The sequence below is a fragment of the Zosterops lateralis genome (genome assembly GCF_965231275.1).
Source record: "Zosterops lateralis genome assembly, chromosome: 9".
In the NCBI taxonomy this organism is placed as follows: domain Eukaryota; kingdom Metazoa; phylum Chordata; class Aves; order Passeriformes; family Zosteropidae; genus Zosterops; species Zosterops lateralis.
This window is the reverse complement of record NC_139769.1, coordinates 27,558,855-27,574,158: the sequence shown is the minus strand read 5'-3', so window position 1 is coordinate 27,574,158 and position 15,304 is coordinate 27,558,855. Positions and strand designations below refer to the sequence as shown.

The 15,304-nt window shown below is 44.8% G+C and overlaps 1 protein-coding gene across 1 annotated transcript in view; it reads right to left on the bottom strand.

The window, feature by feature from the left end:
- The window catches only part of RASAL2 (RAS protein activator like 2), a gene marked incomplete at its 5' end in the record, with an annotated part of 163,455 nt that extends 152,031 nt beyond the window's left edge, over window positions 1-11,424 (bottom strand). The window contains one exon of the mRNA XM_083867829.1: window positions 11,265-11,424. Coding sequence (XP_083723955.1) covers window positions 11,265-11,424 — 160 coding nt within the window. The remainder of the gene's footprint in view (window positions 1-11,264) is intronic.
- Between the last annotated feature and the right edge of the window lie 3,880 nt (window positions 11,425-15,304).

Here is a 15,304-nt window from a genome sequence, read left to right as displayed (position 1 = left end):
GCCATCCAGGTAGAGATTGACCTGCAAACAGATGTAGTGGTTATGTTTTACAGTGGGATGGATGTGTCAGCCAAGAGATCTCATGGCCTGGCCAGCAGATACCTGTGGTAATCCCACAGAGATGGCTGTAAAAGGTCATCAGCCTGAACACACAGAAAACTAGGCCCCAGCAGTCTACCCTCACCTTTCCCCCCCGCCAGAATTAAGTGAAACAAAGCTAATGTAACCTGTAGTCAGAGCAAGTATTTTCTCAGCACGGAAGAAGCAGGTTGATTTAATTCTTGGCACTTGATTATAGGAACATCTACCTGCTCATAGAGGAAACTACCTTAACTCCTACCAGAGCACTTGCTGTGTCCCAGGCTGCCTGGTTTCCAACCCATTCTGAGAAGTCATTTGGACCACTGCAAGGAAAACAGTTACTGTCCCTGAATACCAACAGCTATTGCTCTTCAAATTATTCATAAAGACAGGGATTATAATCTATTTTAATAAAAATGCCTAAGTCAAAATATAAGGAGAAAGCCTCCTTCTAGTTGCTTATGTCTAATTAATTCACAGTTACTTACTGGCTCACATATGTAATAATTACAGATGACTAGTATTATATCACCATTCTATATAAGCAGCAAGTTAAAGCTGCCAGGAGAGCCATTAAACCCAGATTACCAAAAATGTACAATTTGAGATAACTGGGCAAATACCCTGCTGAAGTCAGGATCCAGATAAATTTGAGACATGATGATTCAGGTGAATGTTGCTCTTACAGCAAACATATTTATCATTGACAGACATCCTGCATTTTTAGACAGTTTTGTATTTTCACCCTTTTCTGGCTTTTAACACAGAAAAAGCAATGTATTCTGACAAAATAAAACAGCAGAAAGCAAGTTGTGCCAGAATTGCAAAGATTAATGTCCTTTCATTCCACACAGATTTTTAACTATTATTACTGCATTCCTCTCAATTTTTTTCCAGCAAAATTTCAGACATATTTTGACTTTTAAACATGCAGATTCCCCATTTCCAGCACTGGTCTGGAATAAAAAAAAATATTTGTTTCCTTCTTATCATCCCGCCTTTTATCCCACACATTCATCATTTCTGCAAACTGAGAAACTGAGGCTGTTTACTTCACATTCCTGACTTCCCTATTAGTAAGTCCAAAAAAAAAAAAAAAAAAAAATTAGAGCAGAAAATGCTTCACTTCCGTCTGTAAAGCTTGTCTAGGCTGACAAAAAAGAATAAAAAAAATAAAAGAGGCTTTCTTCCTAATTTGATTTAATGGTTATAATGATTTAATGGCTATAAATTGAGAAATTAGCAACCACTGGAATCAAAATGAGGAGAGTTGAATTGGAAATGGGCTCAGCTCACAGTGCTCTGCCAGTACTCACAGAATTGGATGTGAGCAGCTACAGGAGCTTCTTTAAGTAGAGGAGTCTCCAGCTAAGGGTATGTGAAAGCAAACTGACATAAATATTTATGGGAAGACCATAAAACTTTTTTTGCTACTTCACTATATGGCATATAAAACTCATTATCTCCAGGGAGTTGAGGCCATTTGAAAACTTCAGTGAGCAAGGCCTTAGCTAATGGAAGGAGTTAAGGAAGGACCCCATGAAATCCATTCAACAGGGTAATCAATCACCCCACACCTCACTGACATCCTAAGCAAGTGCTTCCAGAGAGCAAGAGAGAAAGGGACCCCATAAACCAATGCCATTTAGAAGATAAATCTTCTCAAACCTGCTTTAGAAGGATGTTGGTTTCTTTCCTGACTTCTTATTTTCCAGGATACCTATCAACTACCCACCATCCTGAACAAAAAAGAGATGGAAAATAATTACAGAAACATACCTCAAAATAGGAAATACTTAGTATTATTTGACAAGGAAGTCTAATGACTTCCTAGCAAGTGTTAGGGAAAAAAAGCACATTGTGTTTTTGGTGCGTGATGTACGTGTTCTAGTGTATTTAAGCAAGTAGGAAACACAGCAAATGCAGCAGCTTGTCTGTACAGCTTGAGGTATAACCTCATAATGTAAATAAACACCTGTCCAGGAAGCATTTTGTCTCCTCTCCTTTTCTAGAACCTCCAGTGCACTGAACTCCTAAGATAAAATACCTAACTAACATGGAAAACCACTATGGATCAGTCAAGTCTTGGCAATGACAACCAAACTTGTGTTACACACTGGCACCTGGTCCCAAATGCCATGGGAAGGACATTGGAGCTCAAAGTGATTTAACCACTGTTCTGTGGTTTTCCAGTTTTGATCTGTGATATATTTTCTTCCCCCAGCCAGCAGTGAAGAGTTACCTACCTGAAATTAAAGGTTTAGGCACCATCCAGCCCTACTTACAAGTTATGAAAAGCTAATGAGTGCTGGCTAGCCAACACCTTCATACCAGTGGTCCAGCCTGCTATCACTGTAATGAGACAAGTTTATTCCATTTTGAAGGTCAACAAAACTTTACCTTTGGCTATGTGGGGAGTAAAAAAAAAAAAATAATAAAAGGAGCAAGCAGATGTAATCACCTGAATGAAAGTCCCCCCGCCCCCCGAGAGCATCTTGCCCTGCTGACCCACACATGTGACAAGTAATAGGGTATTTGAGAGGATTATTAATAGTTAGAGAGGATACAAGTAAAGCAGCAGGCTTAGAGGCACCCCAAACCCAAAGCAGTGCAACCCAAGGCATACAAGCCAAGCACTGAAGGTGCCTCAGGAGATCTGGCTTCTGCTGCCAAATTTCTTGTATGTCCTTGGACAAGTTATCTGACCTATTTGTGCCTTATTTCCTCACCTCAGCTCAGAGCAGCCCTCTGAAATAAAACCATGAATGCTTTGGATGCACTCACACAGCAAGGCAATGAATGGTGCAAGTAAGTGAAACTGATCCTTCCTCCTTTAACCCTGATGGATTTGTTAATAAAGCAGTCACTATTTGTCAAGACAAAATGGAACAGAAAACTGAAGCAAAGTGACCATTTAATTTCTAAATGAGATTCAAGGACTGCATTCAGCTCTCCCAGCCACTGCTGCTTTGCACACATTTTTCTGGAACCCTCAGAGCACACACAGTGCTGAGTAGTGCAGCATCTGTCCCCTATCTTGTTGAGACCAGTATCAGTGCACTAAAGAGTCAGCTAAATGAGGGTGTGAATTACCTCTGCTTATCTCAAGCCAATCCACTGACTCAAGTAATGAGATCCTGAAAAAAGCAAGCAAGTTTTTAACTCTGTCATGCAAGCATCTAACATGGAATAGAAATCCCTCCAGAAGTGCCAAATCCACCTGTATTTCCTCCAATCCCTTACTAGCAAAGGATGATGTATATCCCAAGAGGAGAAATGTAGTTACACTGTTATATTCCATGTAGTAACTTTGATTTCCTCTCTGAGGGACCTCCCAAAAAGCGGATGTGTCATAAATTTCCAGGCTTTCCAGCTCACTCAGGCTAGCCCTGAAGACTGCTATTCCAGAGCTGGGGAACATCAAAGCTCTCTCAGGAGATCATGAAGCTGCTGTTAGGGCAGTTTGGCTCACTGCCATCCAGTGCCTGTCCCACAGACCCTGTGCTGCATTGAGTTTCCTCCCTTTCCCAACACAAAACATCTTCTCCCGAAGCCCTAGAAGCTGGTTGTGGGCATCCAGCGTTTGTTACATCATGTTAGGTGAATACAATGGACACAAAACGTTTATTCCTAGAAAATTTTGTCTCTTTATCAGAAATTTCAAGTCAAAATCCAAGTAATCTACCTCTTTTTCAATATCCTGCCTCCCAGTACCTTGCTTCAATTCCCTGCTACCAGAGTTAAAGCTTTCTCAGACTGAATGCTGCAGTATCTGTGGTCCACCTGAAGGAATTTTCCACACTGGTTTCATGCCATACAGATTGAGAACAGCACTGAGGTGAAGAGGTTCTGCTGAATCTCTTGGACTGTTACTGTGAAAGCCTAACACTGGCAGGGATTAAGTCTGAGATCATTTTTAGTCACAGATTCCTCAACACTTCTCTTCCTCTCATCACAGTACGGATTTCCATTCCCACACCTCCTTGGAAGCCGGGACTGAATACACACAAAATACACACAATCCCCTCCCAGCTCCTCATACCCCACCGTGTAATCCTCCATCCACTTTCAAACACATTTGCCATTTTTCATGTTTGCTATATCCTTTATTCTCTGGTCCTGGCTACAAATCCCAAAAGACAAGCAAAGCAGCCTCTGTCTATACGGCACCAAGCGCATCTACAGTGCAGCACTGTGTAAATAAAATGAATTATCTTAAGACAGAAAAAAACCGGGGTATTTTCTATTAAACCATTAATATCCAAGAATGCAGACACAGCACTAGAGGAAGAAAAAAGGTGCCTGCAAGTTTTAATCAAGCCAGAAACTCACAGAGAAGCATATGCATTCTTATGCAAATCCACACCAGACGCATAGCACATCTGCTGAAATGGGTGTCGTTTTCCCACAGTTTGCAGAATTAATGTGTTTAACTAAGTGCCTGCCAGTGCTTGCAGTGTAAGAGCTAATTTCTAATGGGGTATTCCCAGTTGGAAAAAAAAATCCTTTTAGATAATAAAGGATCTAAATCCAGGACTTGGTTTTACATTTACTTAAGTGCAAAGACCCCTTAACCTCCAAGAGCTCATTACTTGCACTGCTCCAACTTGCTTTACAATTAAAAATAATCCTGACTCTTGGAGAAGAGCCTTTCTACATTTTTGTGACCTTTTAAAACCCTATTAAAGAGAATTAACAAATGCTATTCCCTCCTGATCACTTTTATAACGGCTTTCTGAGATAGGAGGGTGTCAAAACACACAAAGAGAGAATTTTACAAATCAAAATACAGCAGTATTCCTTTTCACTTGGTTACTTTCCTTGCAGATACAATTTGTATTTCCATGATTACTGTGTCTTCACAGAGGATTTCCAAAGAATTCAGATGACAGCTTAACTTCTGACCCTGAGACTAAAAGGCCATGTATGTCAGAAAATACTGAAGTCTCAGCTATTTTTTATAAAAATCTATAAATATCAGTTAAAAGGAATCCATGATCTCATAATAAGTCAACAGGTCACAGTTATGCTCTTCTTATCTTCCCTTTTTTTTCCCCTATTGTTTAAAAATAGGAAACAGCACCACATGAAAATGTTCAGCCAGAGATAAATCGTGTGACTGAAATACAGGAGTCAGGAAACCAGTGTTTTAAAATAATGTCATCCTCATTTTCCCCAGCATACTCTAGTATTGTTGATGCCTCCAAATATTTAGGTGACTTAATAAATTAGTAACCTAGGCAACACTTGCAACAACACAGCCAGCTGAAGGAGTCCAGCTAAAAACTCCTGAAAAAAAAAATTAAAATTTCATTTATGTATAAATTCCTGTCATTTATGTATACATTTAAGTGTTCCTTAAAAAGAGGAAAGGCAAGCAGAGCAAATCAGACTGTTAAAGGGTAAAGGGTAAGGTCAAAGGCCTGATTCTGCAATAAGATTTTGGAGTAAAGCAACCAAGGAGAAAACAGGCTGTGTCCAGCCCTCAGCTTCACTCCAAGTCACCTCTGCCAATGCACAGGAGAATGAGCAGAGAGGATCAGTCATTCACCCTCTGCATGCTTGCAAGAATTCCCTGGAGTCAGAAAGGGCTATTAGAGGAGCTGTCATGGAGCAGACATGAGCAGATCACCTGTAAGAGCACTTCACTCAGCTTTTGATATTCCCTGCTGCTGGCTGGCAAGCAAAAGCAGCATTTCTGCCCACAGCACACTCAACTGTTTTTCATCTGCAGCAAATGTAGTCACTTAAAACCTTGGTTTTGATTAAACTCTGCCTTTTACAATGGGGCTCCGACTAAAATTCATTGTTACTTATCATCTCAACAAAACCAACAAAAGCTTTATGCTGTCGGTATTCAACGTCTGTCCCTCATTTGGTACCTGAAGGCTACGATAAGGTCAAATATCTCCACAGAAGGCATTGTCCAAATGCTCAGGAAATGACATTTCCCGGCCCAACAAGGTTTATCTTCCAAGCCTGCTTTTGCACCAACTTTCTGGGGGAGTTAAAAATAAGCCTATTGATCAGAAGGGAAAGAAGTGCTGGTGAACACTGACCTTCTCTCCTCTCCAACACAACACTGCCTGCACAGACGCCGTGCAGCTCTCCAGCTCCCTTTCAGCTTTCCAAGGGTCTCGGCGGCACCTTCATCTTATCTCCTGTTAAAAACCAAGTTTTATCTTCCTAAAAGCAAATGCTCTCCTGCAAGGAATTGCAGCTCCATACCCACTCAGAAAGGCAGCAGTATACAAACCCCAGCCCAGCTGACTCTTTGCACAGGTCTCAAGGAGGAGAAAACCCTCAGTAACAGCCATCTCACCTATCAGATTGCCTCGCTGCCTGGCTTCGAGGGGGCTTTTTTTTTGTTTGTTTTTACATTAACTACCCCGTTCCCACGTCCCCCCTGTTAGACGGCCTCTAGAGTACTTTGTAACTGAGCTTCTGGAGATGAGCGATAAGGTTTGGAAGAGGGGAGGACAGGATCCCCCTCCTCAGCGTGTTTCGGGCATCCTGGCCAGGTCCTGCAGCACCGCAATGAAGATGCCGCCACCTGGTGGGACCTCCTCGAGCTCGGGTGGAGGCCGGGGGCGGGCGGGACCCTCACACTCCCCACCCCCGCAGGCACATCTCGGGAAAAAAGCCGGCCCGGCAGCATGAGCAGGGCTGGAAGGAAAGCGATGTGCTGACAACAAGATGCTACTCGTTACCAAAGCCTGTTGGTGCTCATCCAAAGCAAGATGGTTCGGAAATGGATAATCTTTGCGTTTTTAGACGTGACTGCAAACAGTGGAATAAAACAAGAATATAAAAAGAAAAAGGTAGATATAAATAGCTACTTACAAAGTCATAGCGAGGCAGGCTGTAAAGAGCCAGAAACCCCTTAGAACAGAGTTAAAATCATTGATATAAAAGAGCTGAGCAAGGCAGTCAATGAACTGCTGGAATGGATATAGCTCACAGAGATTGGGCTTTTGAACTGAATTTCACATGATTAGGAGATGCTTCTGCTCAGTGCCCAAGCCACAGGTATTTTTTAATCTCCACATGACATCACGTACATTACCGTGGCTTCAGTCCTGAGCATGACTCTGGTATTTTCTGAGGGCCAAGACTTAAAAGCCTGGAACTCAGGTTTGAGGCAGCCAAGAGACGTTTCTGTCTGTTTGCACAGGGTCTAGAGCTTTTTCTGGAGTTAGAGCCAGTGAAGCTCTGTCTGCAGATTGATATCCATGAAAAGGCATGGAGCCCTTATAGCCTACACTTGGAGAGCCTTCTCCTTCTTGCCAGGAGAAAGGAGGGAGAGGAGGGTCATTCCAGCAGCCAGGAATGTCTCCAGACTGCCCACAGGATTAGAGGACAAGGTGATGAAAGAGTCCACATCCTATCTGCACTCGAGTTTGTACAACTACCATCATCTTTTAGCACTGCTGCTGAAAGAGAAAGACATTTCCTAGTCCTGATAAGGCCCTAGAGCAACAATGTCTGTTTGCAGGATGAGCACTGTAGAACAGACTCTTCCCTGCGCTATTTTTTACATATTTCAGCAACTCTTCTTTTGCAACTTTAGCACAGGAGCTTTTGCAGTGAGCTCAGAGCAGGCACATCATCAATGAATCTGACAAGCCCATCACAGAAGTTTGCAACCTGCTTAGACACAGACTGTACATCAGGCAAAAAACGATTCTACCCCCATCACATGCAACATTTAACACCAATACTGTGATGCTGGCTTTAGAATTCATTCCTGCAAAATCCATAGATGTTCAGTCAGCCACACCAGGCAATGTAATTGCACTGTTTCCACAGTTAGCAAAAAATGCTGTTCAGTTATTGCCCTGCCTCCTCCTCACAAAACCTGTTTCAAAGAGCAGAAAAAAAAAAGACCTTGAAACATGGGTGGATGCTTTCAAAAGTCACTTATCACTTTTAGAGAGAAGAAGAAAAAATAAATCATAGCATTAATCCAGGCAAGACACCTCCCCTCTTCTACCCCTTGCACACATGCCACAAGTCTGAATGGAAGCCGTCACCCAGAACACATGTCGATACATCTTTTACAGAAACATTAGTTGTGTGTCAAAACCAGTTCTTGGAAACATCATCTAACAGCACTCACATGATTTGTGTTTCACCAGCAATTAAATCTATCACTCTGACAAGCAAATCTGCTGCTCCTGTCCACTATTCAAACATCAGGTTAGAGGAAACTAATTATATTTCAAACTCCGTCCATGGGTAAGGAAACTGTATTTCCATGATAATGTCCTGGCTAATTCACTTAAGCAGAAGCTGCTGAACCTCCAGAAGGCAGAATGAAACAGCCACCCTTGGAACTAGTGCAGCTAAGGCAGGAAATGCAAAAATAGCCAGACTGTGATTTAGATCTCATAGTGAAGTCAGACAAGACCTCAGTGTCACACTGAAATCACATCCCAGACATTGTAAAGTCCTACTGTATTCACATCACTGTCATTCTGCTGGCAAGCCGCAGAGACCAGCAATGATGGGACTTTACTGCTAAATTCTTTTCTCTGTGCTAACAGATGAAGGTTTACAGGCTCTGCAACCAGACCAGCTCCCCTCATGGCAGTAATTACTTCTTTGGACAGAGACAGAGTGGATGGCACACCACCGCCAAGTAGAGATGCACAGAAATAAACAGCTGTCTGTCTGTAAGTGGCTGCTGAGCTCTTTTTCTTTAAAATACATGTTTCCACTGCCAGGGATGCTTTTCAGACAGTCACCTTTCATTTGGAACAACTCCCCTACACAGCAGTTCATGTTCACAGAGATACGTGGAAAAGAAATGCAGTGACATCAAAAGCTGTATTTCTTGCCATGCCAGAAAACGCTTCTCCACTTTTCATGTGCTCGATATTCCTTCCCTCCCCCAGCCATTCATGGTGAAATAATTAGTGTTAGTGTTCTCATTGTTTATCAGACAATACAGACAATAAGGCTAAGCTTTCTGCTCCTGTTTTCTTTCGCTATGCTGCTGTGGTTCCTCAAACAACTGTGCAAGGCTTTACTTTTAATCCTATGAATAACACTTGTCACTCATAGGTTTGTAACCCATATTTAGCTGTGCACAAACATGGCACAGTTTCAGCTTGATTCATTGTCCGCAAACTTCTCCAGATGTGCTCATGCAAGGAAAAAAAAAAAAAGGCTAATAAGCAGGAGGAAACAAACAAATACTAGCTAATCCGATTGCAATTTCTTAGGGAAAGAGAGAAGACACTAGCACATCAGATTCTTTATGAGGGAGAGGGATAATGAGTTGTTTTTAAACACACACTAGGAATAATTAGTTATTGTCCTTGGGCTACGAGATGTATTTTTACGTACTTGAAGTGTATGCTGATTTTTATAGCCTGTGAGCTGGCTGGGCCCTGTCACAGTGAATCTTTCCCCATTTATCTACACGTTAATGTCAAACTACAGGCACATCACAACGTATGACTTTATCAACAAGCAATGTTCCTTGCTGTGGCTAATTTTGAAACCACATTCCTGCTTCCACTCATGGAAGATACAACCTTGGGTAACAATCAGATAGGCTGGTGCCAGACATCCTCTTTTTAAGTACATTCTCATTTTACCTTTAGAAAGTATTCTCAACAAACAAACAACCTGAAGACAAACTGCTTTCTTTGGAACTCCTCTGGACAACAGCAGAGAGATATTTTTGCATAAGGCTACATTTTATAGTCTCAGCTCTAGGCTGGGATTAACAAAAGCAAGGTAGGCAAGAAGCAGCAAGCTAAAAACAGTGGAAACTACTAAAAAACCAAAACTTCTATTACAATTAATTGTGCTAAATATAACTTTGTTCATTGATGTACCAGACAGAAAGCAGACAGACAACCTCATCCCACTGCACCAGCTTTTCAAGCTTCCAAAATAAACACAAAGGATTATTTGTGACCATGCTCTCTAGAAAACCTGCAGCCTGATCTTCCTCATTTGATATGTGTGAAGGCTCAGGCTAGTGGGACTCACAATAATTACCTGCCATCAGCCAAGAAATGCAGCAGAGTTCTTGCATATAACTTATTCATGTCATTGTTGTGTTTCAGGAATAACCCAAGCAGTAACAGATCAATGACATGGGTAACAGAGAGCATTTGCTTCTAGTTTTACAGGACAAGGAAAACCTGGAGAATCTTAATGGGATTCAGGACAGGGGAGGAAGATGAAAGGGACAATCACCAGCATAAGACATGCTGAGAAGTACCAATAAAAAAGTGTTTTTACAGGTTCTCCATAATCATAGAAACATGGAATGGTTTGGGTTGGAAAGGACCTTAAAGATGATTTTGTTCCAGCCTCCCTGCCATGGTCAGGGACATCCTCCACTAGACCAGGTTGCTCCAAGCTCCATCTAACCTGGCCTTAAACACTTCCAGGGCAGGGGCAACAGTAATAATATCAGACAAAGGTAACATGTGCACACACCACAACTGCTGCCTTTTCCAGGCTGGACCATCAAATTTGTTACAGAAAGGAAAACAAAATAATGCCTGCAGTGCTCTTCACTCTGAAACGTGGGAGTAATTATCCTTAGATTACCAAGACAAACAAGAGGGAGAGACAAGGAAAAGATAAAACAGAATTTCCACTATTTAGGTGCTGATGGAGAGATTAAATCCGACTGCACTTCAGCTGGGAGCCTAAACAAACCAGAGGCCCGGCCACATAAATCAAGCTAATTTTAAAAGGCTACATACCAGGGAGAGTTTGACAAAGAAGGGGAAACAACCCCGCGTCCTGTACTGCTGAAGATCTGAACATCCTTTTTTATAAATTACAAAGGTGCCCATTTAACACAGACCAGTAAGTCTGGGGCGACGGGACCCACCGTATCAGCACCTCCCAGGCCTCCAGTAGCTCATTAATACTAATTAGCTCCGGAGTGCAGAGCCCCGGCGGCACCGGCACCCCGGGCACACATCCCGGGGCTGCGGGCACACAAAAGCCTCGGACGCGGCTGCCGGCCCCGGAGCATCCCGCACCTCGGGGAGGGGAAGGCGTGGCGGGGTGATCCCGGGAACGGGCCGGGGAGGGGGACGCAAGGAGCCGCGGGGGATCGGGAGCTCCGGCAGCGGGGAGAGAAAGAAAGGGAGAGAGAAGTTGGGGCCGGGAAGTTTTCCGCCGCTCCCCGCCCCGGCGCCCCTCACCATAGACGCGGACCCAGCCCTGCTGCTGGCAGACCGACTCCCGCAGGACGCGGTCCAGCGCGCCGCCCGCCTCCAGCTCCTCCGCGCCCGGCTCGGGCTCCGCGAAGGGCTCGGCCGCCCATGCCGCCGGCTCCGCCGCCGCTCCCGCGGCCGCCTCCATGCTGCCGTGGGGACCAGGAGGCGCCGCCGCCGCCCGCGCTGCGCCCCGGCCCCGCTTCGCCTCAGTGCGGCTCCATCGCTCCCGCCCCCGGCCCGCCCTCCGCGTCAGCGCGGGCGGAGCCCCTTTCCCCGGCCCTGCCCGCCCCGGCCTGAGGGAGGGGAGAGGCGGGCGGTGCGGGCGGCTCTGCCCCGCTGCCCTCGGCCCTGCCCGCGGCCCTTTCCCCGGCCCCCGCCTCCCCCCGGGGCCTGCTGTGGCTGCCCCGAGGGGACTCAGGGTGGTTCCTCCCCTCGGCCCCGCCGGGAGGGCGGCGGGAGGGGGACCCGCGGCTCGGGAGAGGCGTCCCGAGGGAACAGGGATCGGGGAGATCCCGCTGGGGCCGCCCGCCCCTCACGGCCCGTCCCCCACACGCCCCGCAGCGCGAGGGTGGCGGCGCTGGTCTCGGGCAGGGCTCCGGGCTCGGGCCGGGCTGGTCAATATTTCATACACTCACACAGGCTGTTTGTCTCAGGTGCGTGGAGATGTGCTGCAGGGAAAGGGGGACAACCGCCTTGATTAAATGCGTTTCATTTAGGGGATTTATGGGACTGGTTTGTACTAAATGTCTGTTTTCTGACCTCCCCCAGTACATCATGTTTTAGTTTTCTATTTCCCTTTTGTATTTTGGTGAATTTCCCAGTGCTTCAGGTACGTGTTCTTTAAAAGTCTAGAACAGCTGTGAATAAAGCATGCATCCTGCAGTGCCTTTTAAATCCTGCCATTGTGACTTGATTTTAAAGGGAATGTGGGCAAAGGGTTCAGCTCACTTTGGGTTCCATCCCTGTAATCTCTTGGGCTGAGTGTGCACCTGTCCATGATCAATATGAACTGTGTGGGTTCACCCAAGCACTCAGATCCAGTGATTATCTCCATTAGCACAGCCTGTTTCCAAGGGCTCACCTCTGTACACAAAGGCACTCTTTTTTCTTTATTGAAAGAGGGGTTGATTTAGTGTGGACCTGTAACAGTTACGCTGCCAAAAAGCTGCTTTAAAGTCAGCTCCCACACCTTCTAACCACGCTTGTGTCATCTTATTTTGTTTTCCAGCAGAGCAGAGTAAGAGGGTTTACACAGCAAGTTGTGGCTGAAGAACAGCAACTTCACTTAGAGAGGAAGGACTGTAACTCTCTGAGCTCTGTAGCTGGACAGGTCTCGATCCACTGTCTGAACATGAAAGTTTGTCTTAGGAGTTCTCAAAAGCTCCTCTTGGGAGCTGAGGGCTTGAAAAGTGGCAGTGAACAGTGTCCTCCTGATACAGGTGACTTGGATTCCCTCATACCATACAGTTGTGTCTGTGATGGAAGCTACATTAACTTTTTCAATGGAGGAAAAAAGTCCTGCCAGCCCCATGACTAATTGATGAAACCTCATTTCTGTGAGTTTCTGTCTCATGCTTGACTGAGAGCTTGACCTGAATCTTGCCCTACAATTAGGCCATTCTCTACCCAGTTGGGAGAGAACAGCATGAGTTCTGCCATGGTGGGCATATGCACCCTGCTGTGATTTCCAGGCTGAGTTGGAAAATGAAGAAACCTCCTTCTTCCAAATGCTAGGTTGTTTTGTGATTGGCAGAACTGGTGTAGTCCAGTTTCCTACAGATTCAGACCTGATATCTGGCAGAGGGTGGACACCCTGGGTGAAAAGGCTTGTAGGATTTATCTGCACCAGGATTAGCTCTTGGACCTTCATCCCTCTGTAAAACAAACCAGTGAGATCAGCACTTCCTGAGGGGTAGGAGGTAGGAGACAGGACCAAGGGAAAGAAAGATCCAGTGAGTTTAGTGGTGTCAGCCTTGAGTCTTTGAGAAAAAAATTATTTTAAAACTATCCTTTTAACCAGGAAGAATTAAACCGGGATGAAATCTGACCAGGATTTGACCCTCCACCCCTGTGATGGGTGATTCTGCACAGAAGCAGCACAACTGGGACACCCAGTAACATTTTCTTGCTCCTTCCCACCCTAAAACATGTTCTGCAGTGTGGTTTCCAAAGTTCTAGGCATTGAGGGTGTGCAGGATACTCCTTCCAAAGCAGACATCTGCATAAATTGCCATAATAATACCATAAAGCAGTAGGAAAATCAGTTTTTCCCTCCTACATGCTCTCTCCCTCTGCTCATTCTCAATGCTCCTGATAATATAAAATGTACATATTCCCCCAGCTTATCATTTAGTGGCCACAATCCAATAAACTCCTCAGGCTTTTCCCCTCCTACTCTCCCCACAGTCCCCTTCTTGCCTCCACCCTCCCAGAGACATCCCCATCCCTTCACAGGAGACTGGGCTCTTCCCCTGCTGCAGGAAACTTGCACAAGTGGACACAGGGAGAAAAGGGGGATGAAGCCACTTTGAGAAACAGGAGAGGAGCTGGCATGTTGTGAGGGAAGGATGTGGCTGCTAAGCTCCTGCCAAAAGTGGAGTTTAAAAAAAGCTGCTGCACAATCCTGGGACGACGTTTGCACAGGAGCGGCGCAAGACAGCAGCAACTGGTTCCCATCAAGTGGGGACTGGTTGTATCTGCAAGTATGATCAAGCCATCCGAACAGCAAGGTCTGGAAGGACTGGCTAGTGTGGTTTCTGAAATTCACATGGCAGCAGATGACAAAATCCACTCTCCAGCCTTTATTCATGGGGTTTGGGGCAACATAAACAATACTAAAGAGTGGGGATGACTAAAATAGGAAGGCTGGTTTTGCGGGCATGACAGGAGCAAAAATAGACATATTTTATAAATAAAGATGTCCTGGAAATGAGAGACTCCCGAGTTTCATGCTCACCAATTCAGCTGTTCTGGCTGGGGGTCTTCTCCACCAGTAGTGCTCAGGGGATTTGTGAAGGCATAAATGAGCGGTAATATAAGCACATGCATGAAATTCTCTTCGTGTAAACCAGCCCCATTAGTTGATCTACTTGTGGATGTCATTTTAACCCACAGACTCTAGTTAAATTAGGGCCGGGGGTTTGCTCAGAATAGGTTAAATCCAAGTATTTGAGGAGAGCTGCATGTGTATTTTCATTAAGCCCAAGACTGCTGTACGTGTTGTAGAAGAAATCAAAGTACACCAGTGTGACTTGAGAAAAGAAAGCATTTGAGCTGACCTTCTTCCAGGAGAATGAATTCATGTCTTCAGAAGTGAGTAAGTCTCACTTCAGTGATCTTATCTCAAAAAAAAAAAAAAAAGAAAAAAAAAAAAAGGCAATAAGAAAATGAGAAGAGACGTGGAGGAGTGCAGTAAGGACAGTGGAAGTGATGGGATAGATACCGTATGAGGAGGAAAGACTAGAAAAACAAGGAGACTCCAGTTTGGAAGAACAAAACCTTGGGGCAAATAAAGACAGAGAAGTCTGAAGAGGTCAGGAGAGGTCTGGTATGGACCTGGAATTCTTTTTCCCTTTTCTTCACAACACAAGAACATGGAGAGAAATATTCAGGAGCCAGGTCTGAAGCAGACAAAAGGAAGTACTTTTTCACACAACACATAATTACATTGTGGAACTTACTGCCACAGGATGTCATGGAGGCCAAAAGTATAAATGAATGAGAAAAAAAACAACAGGGATTACACAAATTCATGCAACCTCTGGCTTAGGAAGTCCCTCAACTGCTGATTACCAGGAGCCAGGAGGAAATGCCAGAGGAAGGATCACTTTATACTCTCCCTCTTCCGATATCCCTTCCTAAGCATCTGCAGCTGGCCACAGCTAGGCCCTAGTTGCTGCCCAAGGTGGACGTTTATTCTGAGCCTGTCTGTCAATGTTTATATCCTGCTGGGAACTCCCTTAGGATGGAGTCTTAGGGAGCAGGGGCATCTCCTGGAGAGATACAGGACTGACACCTGATTTTGT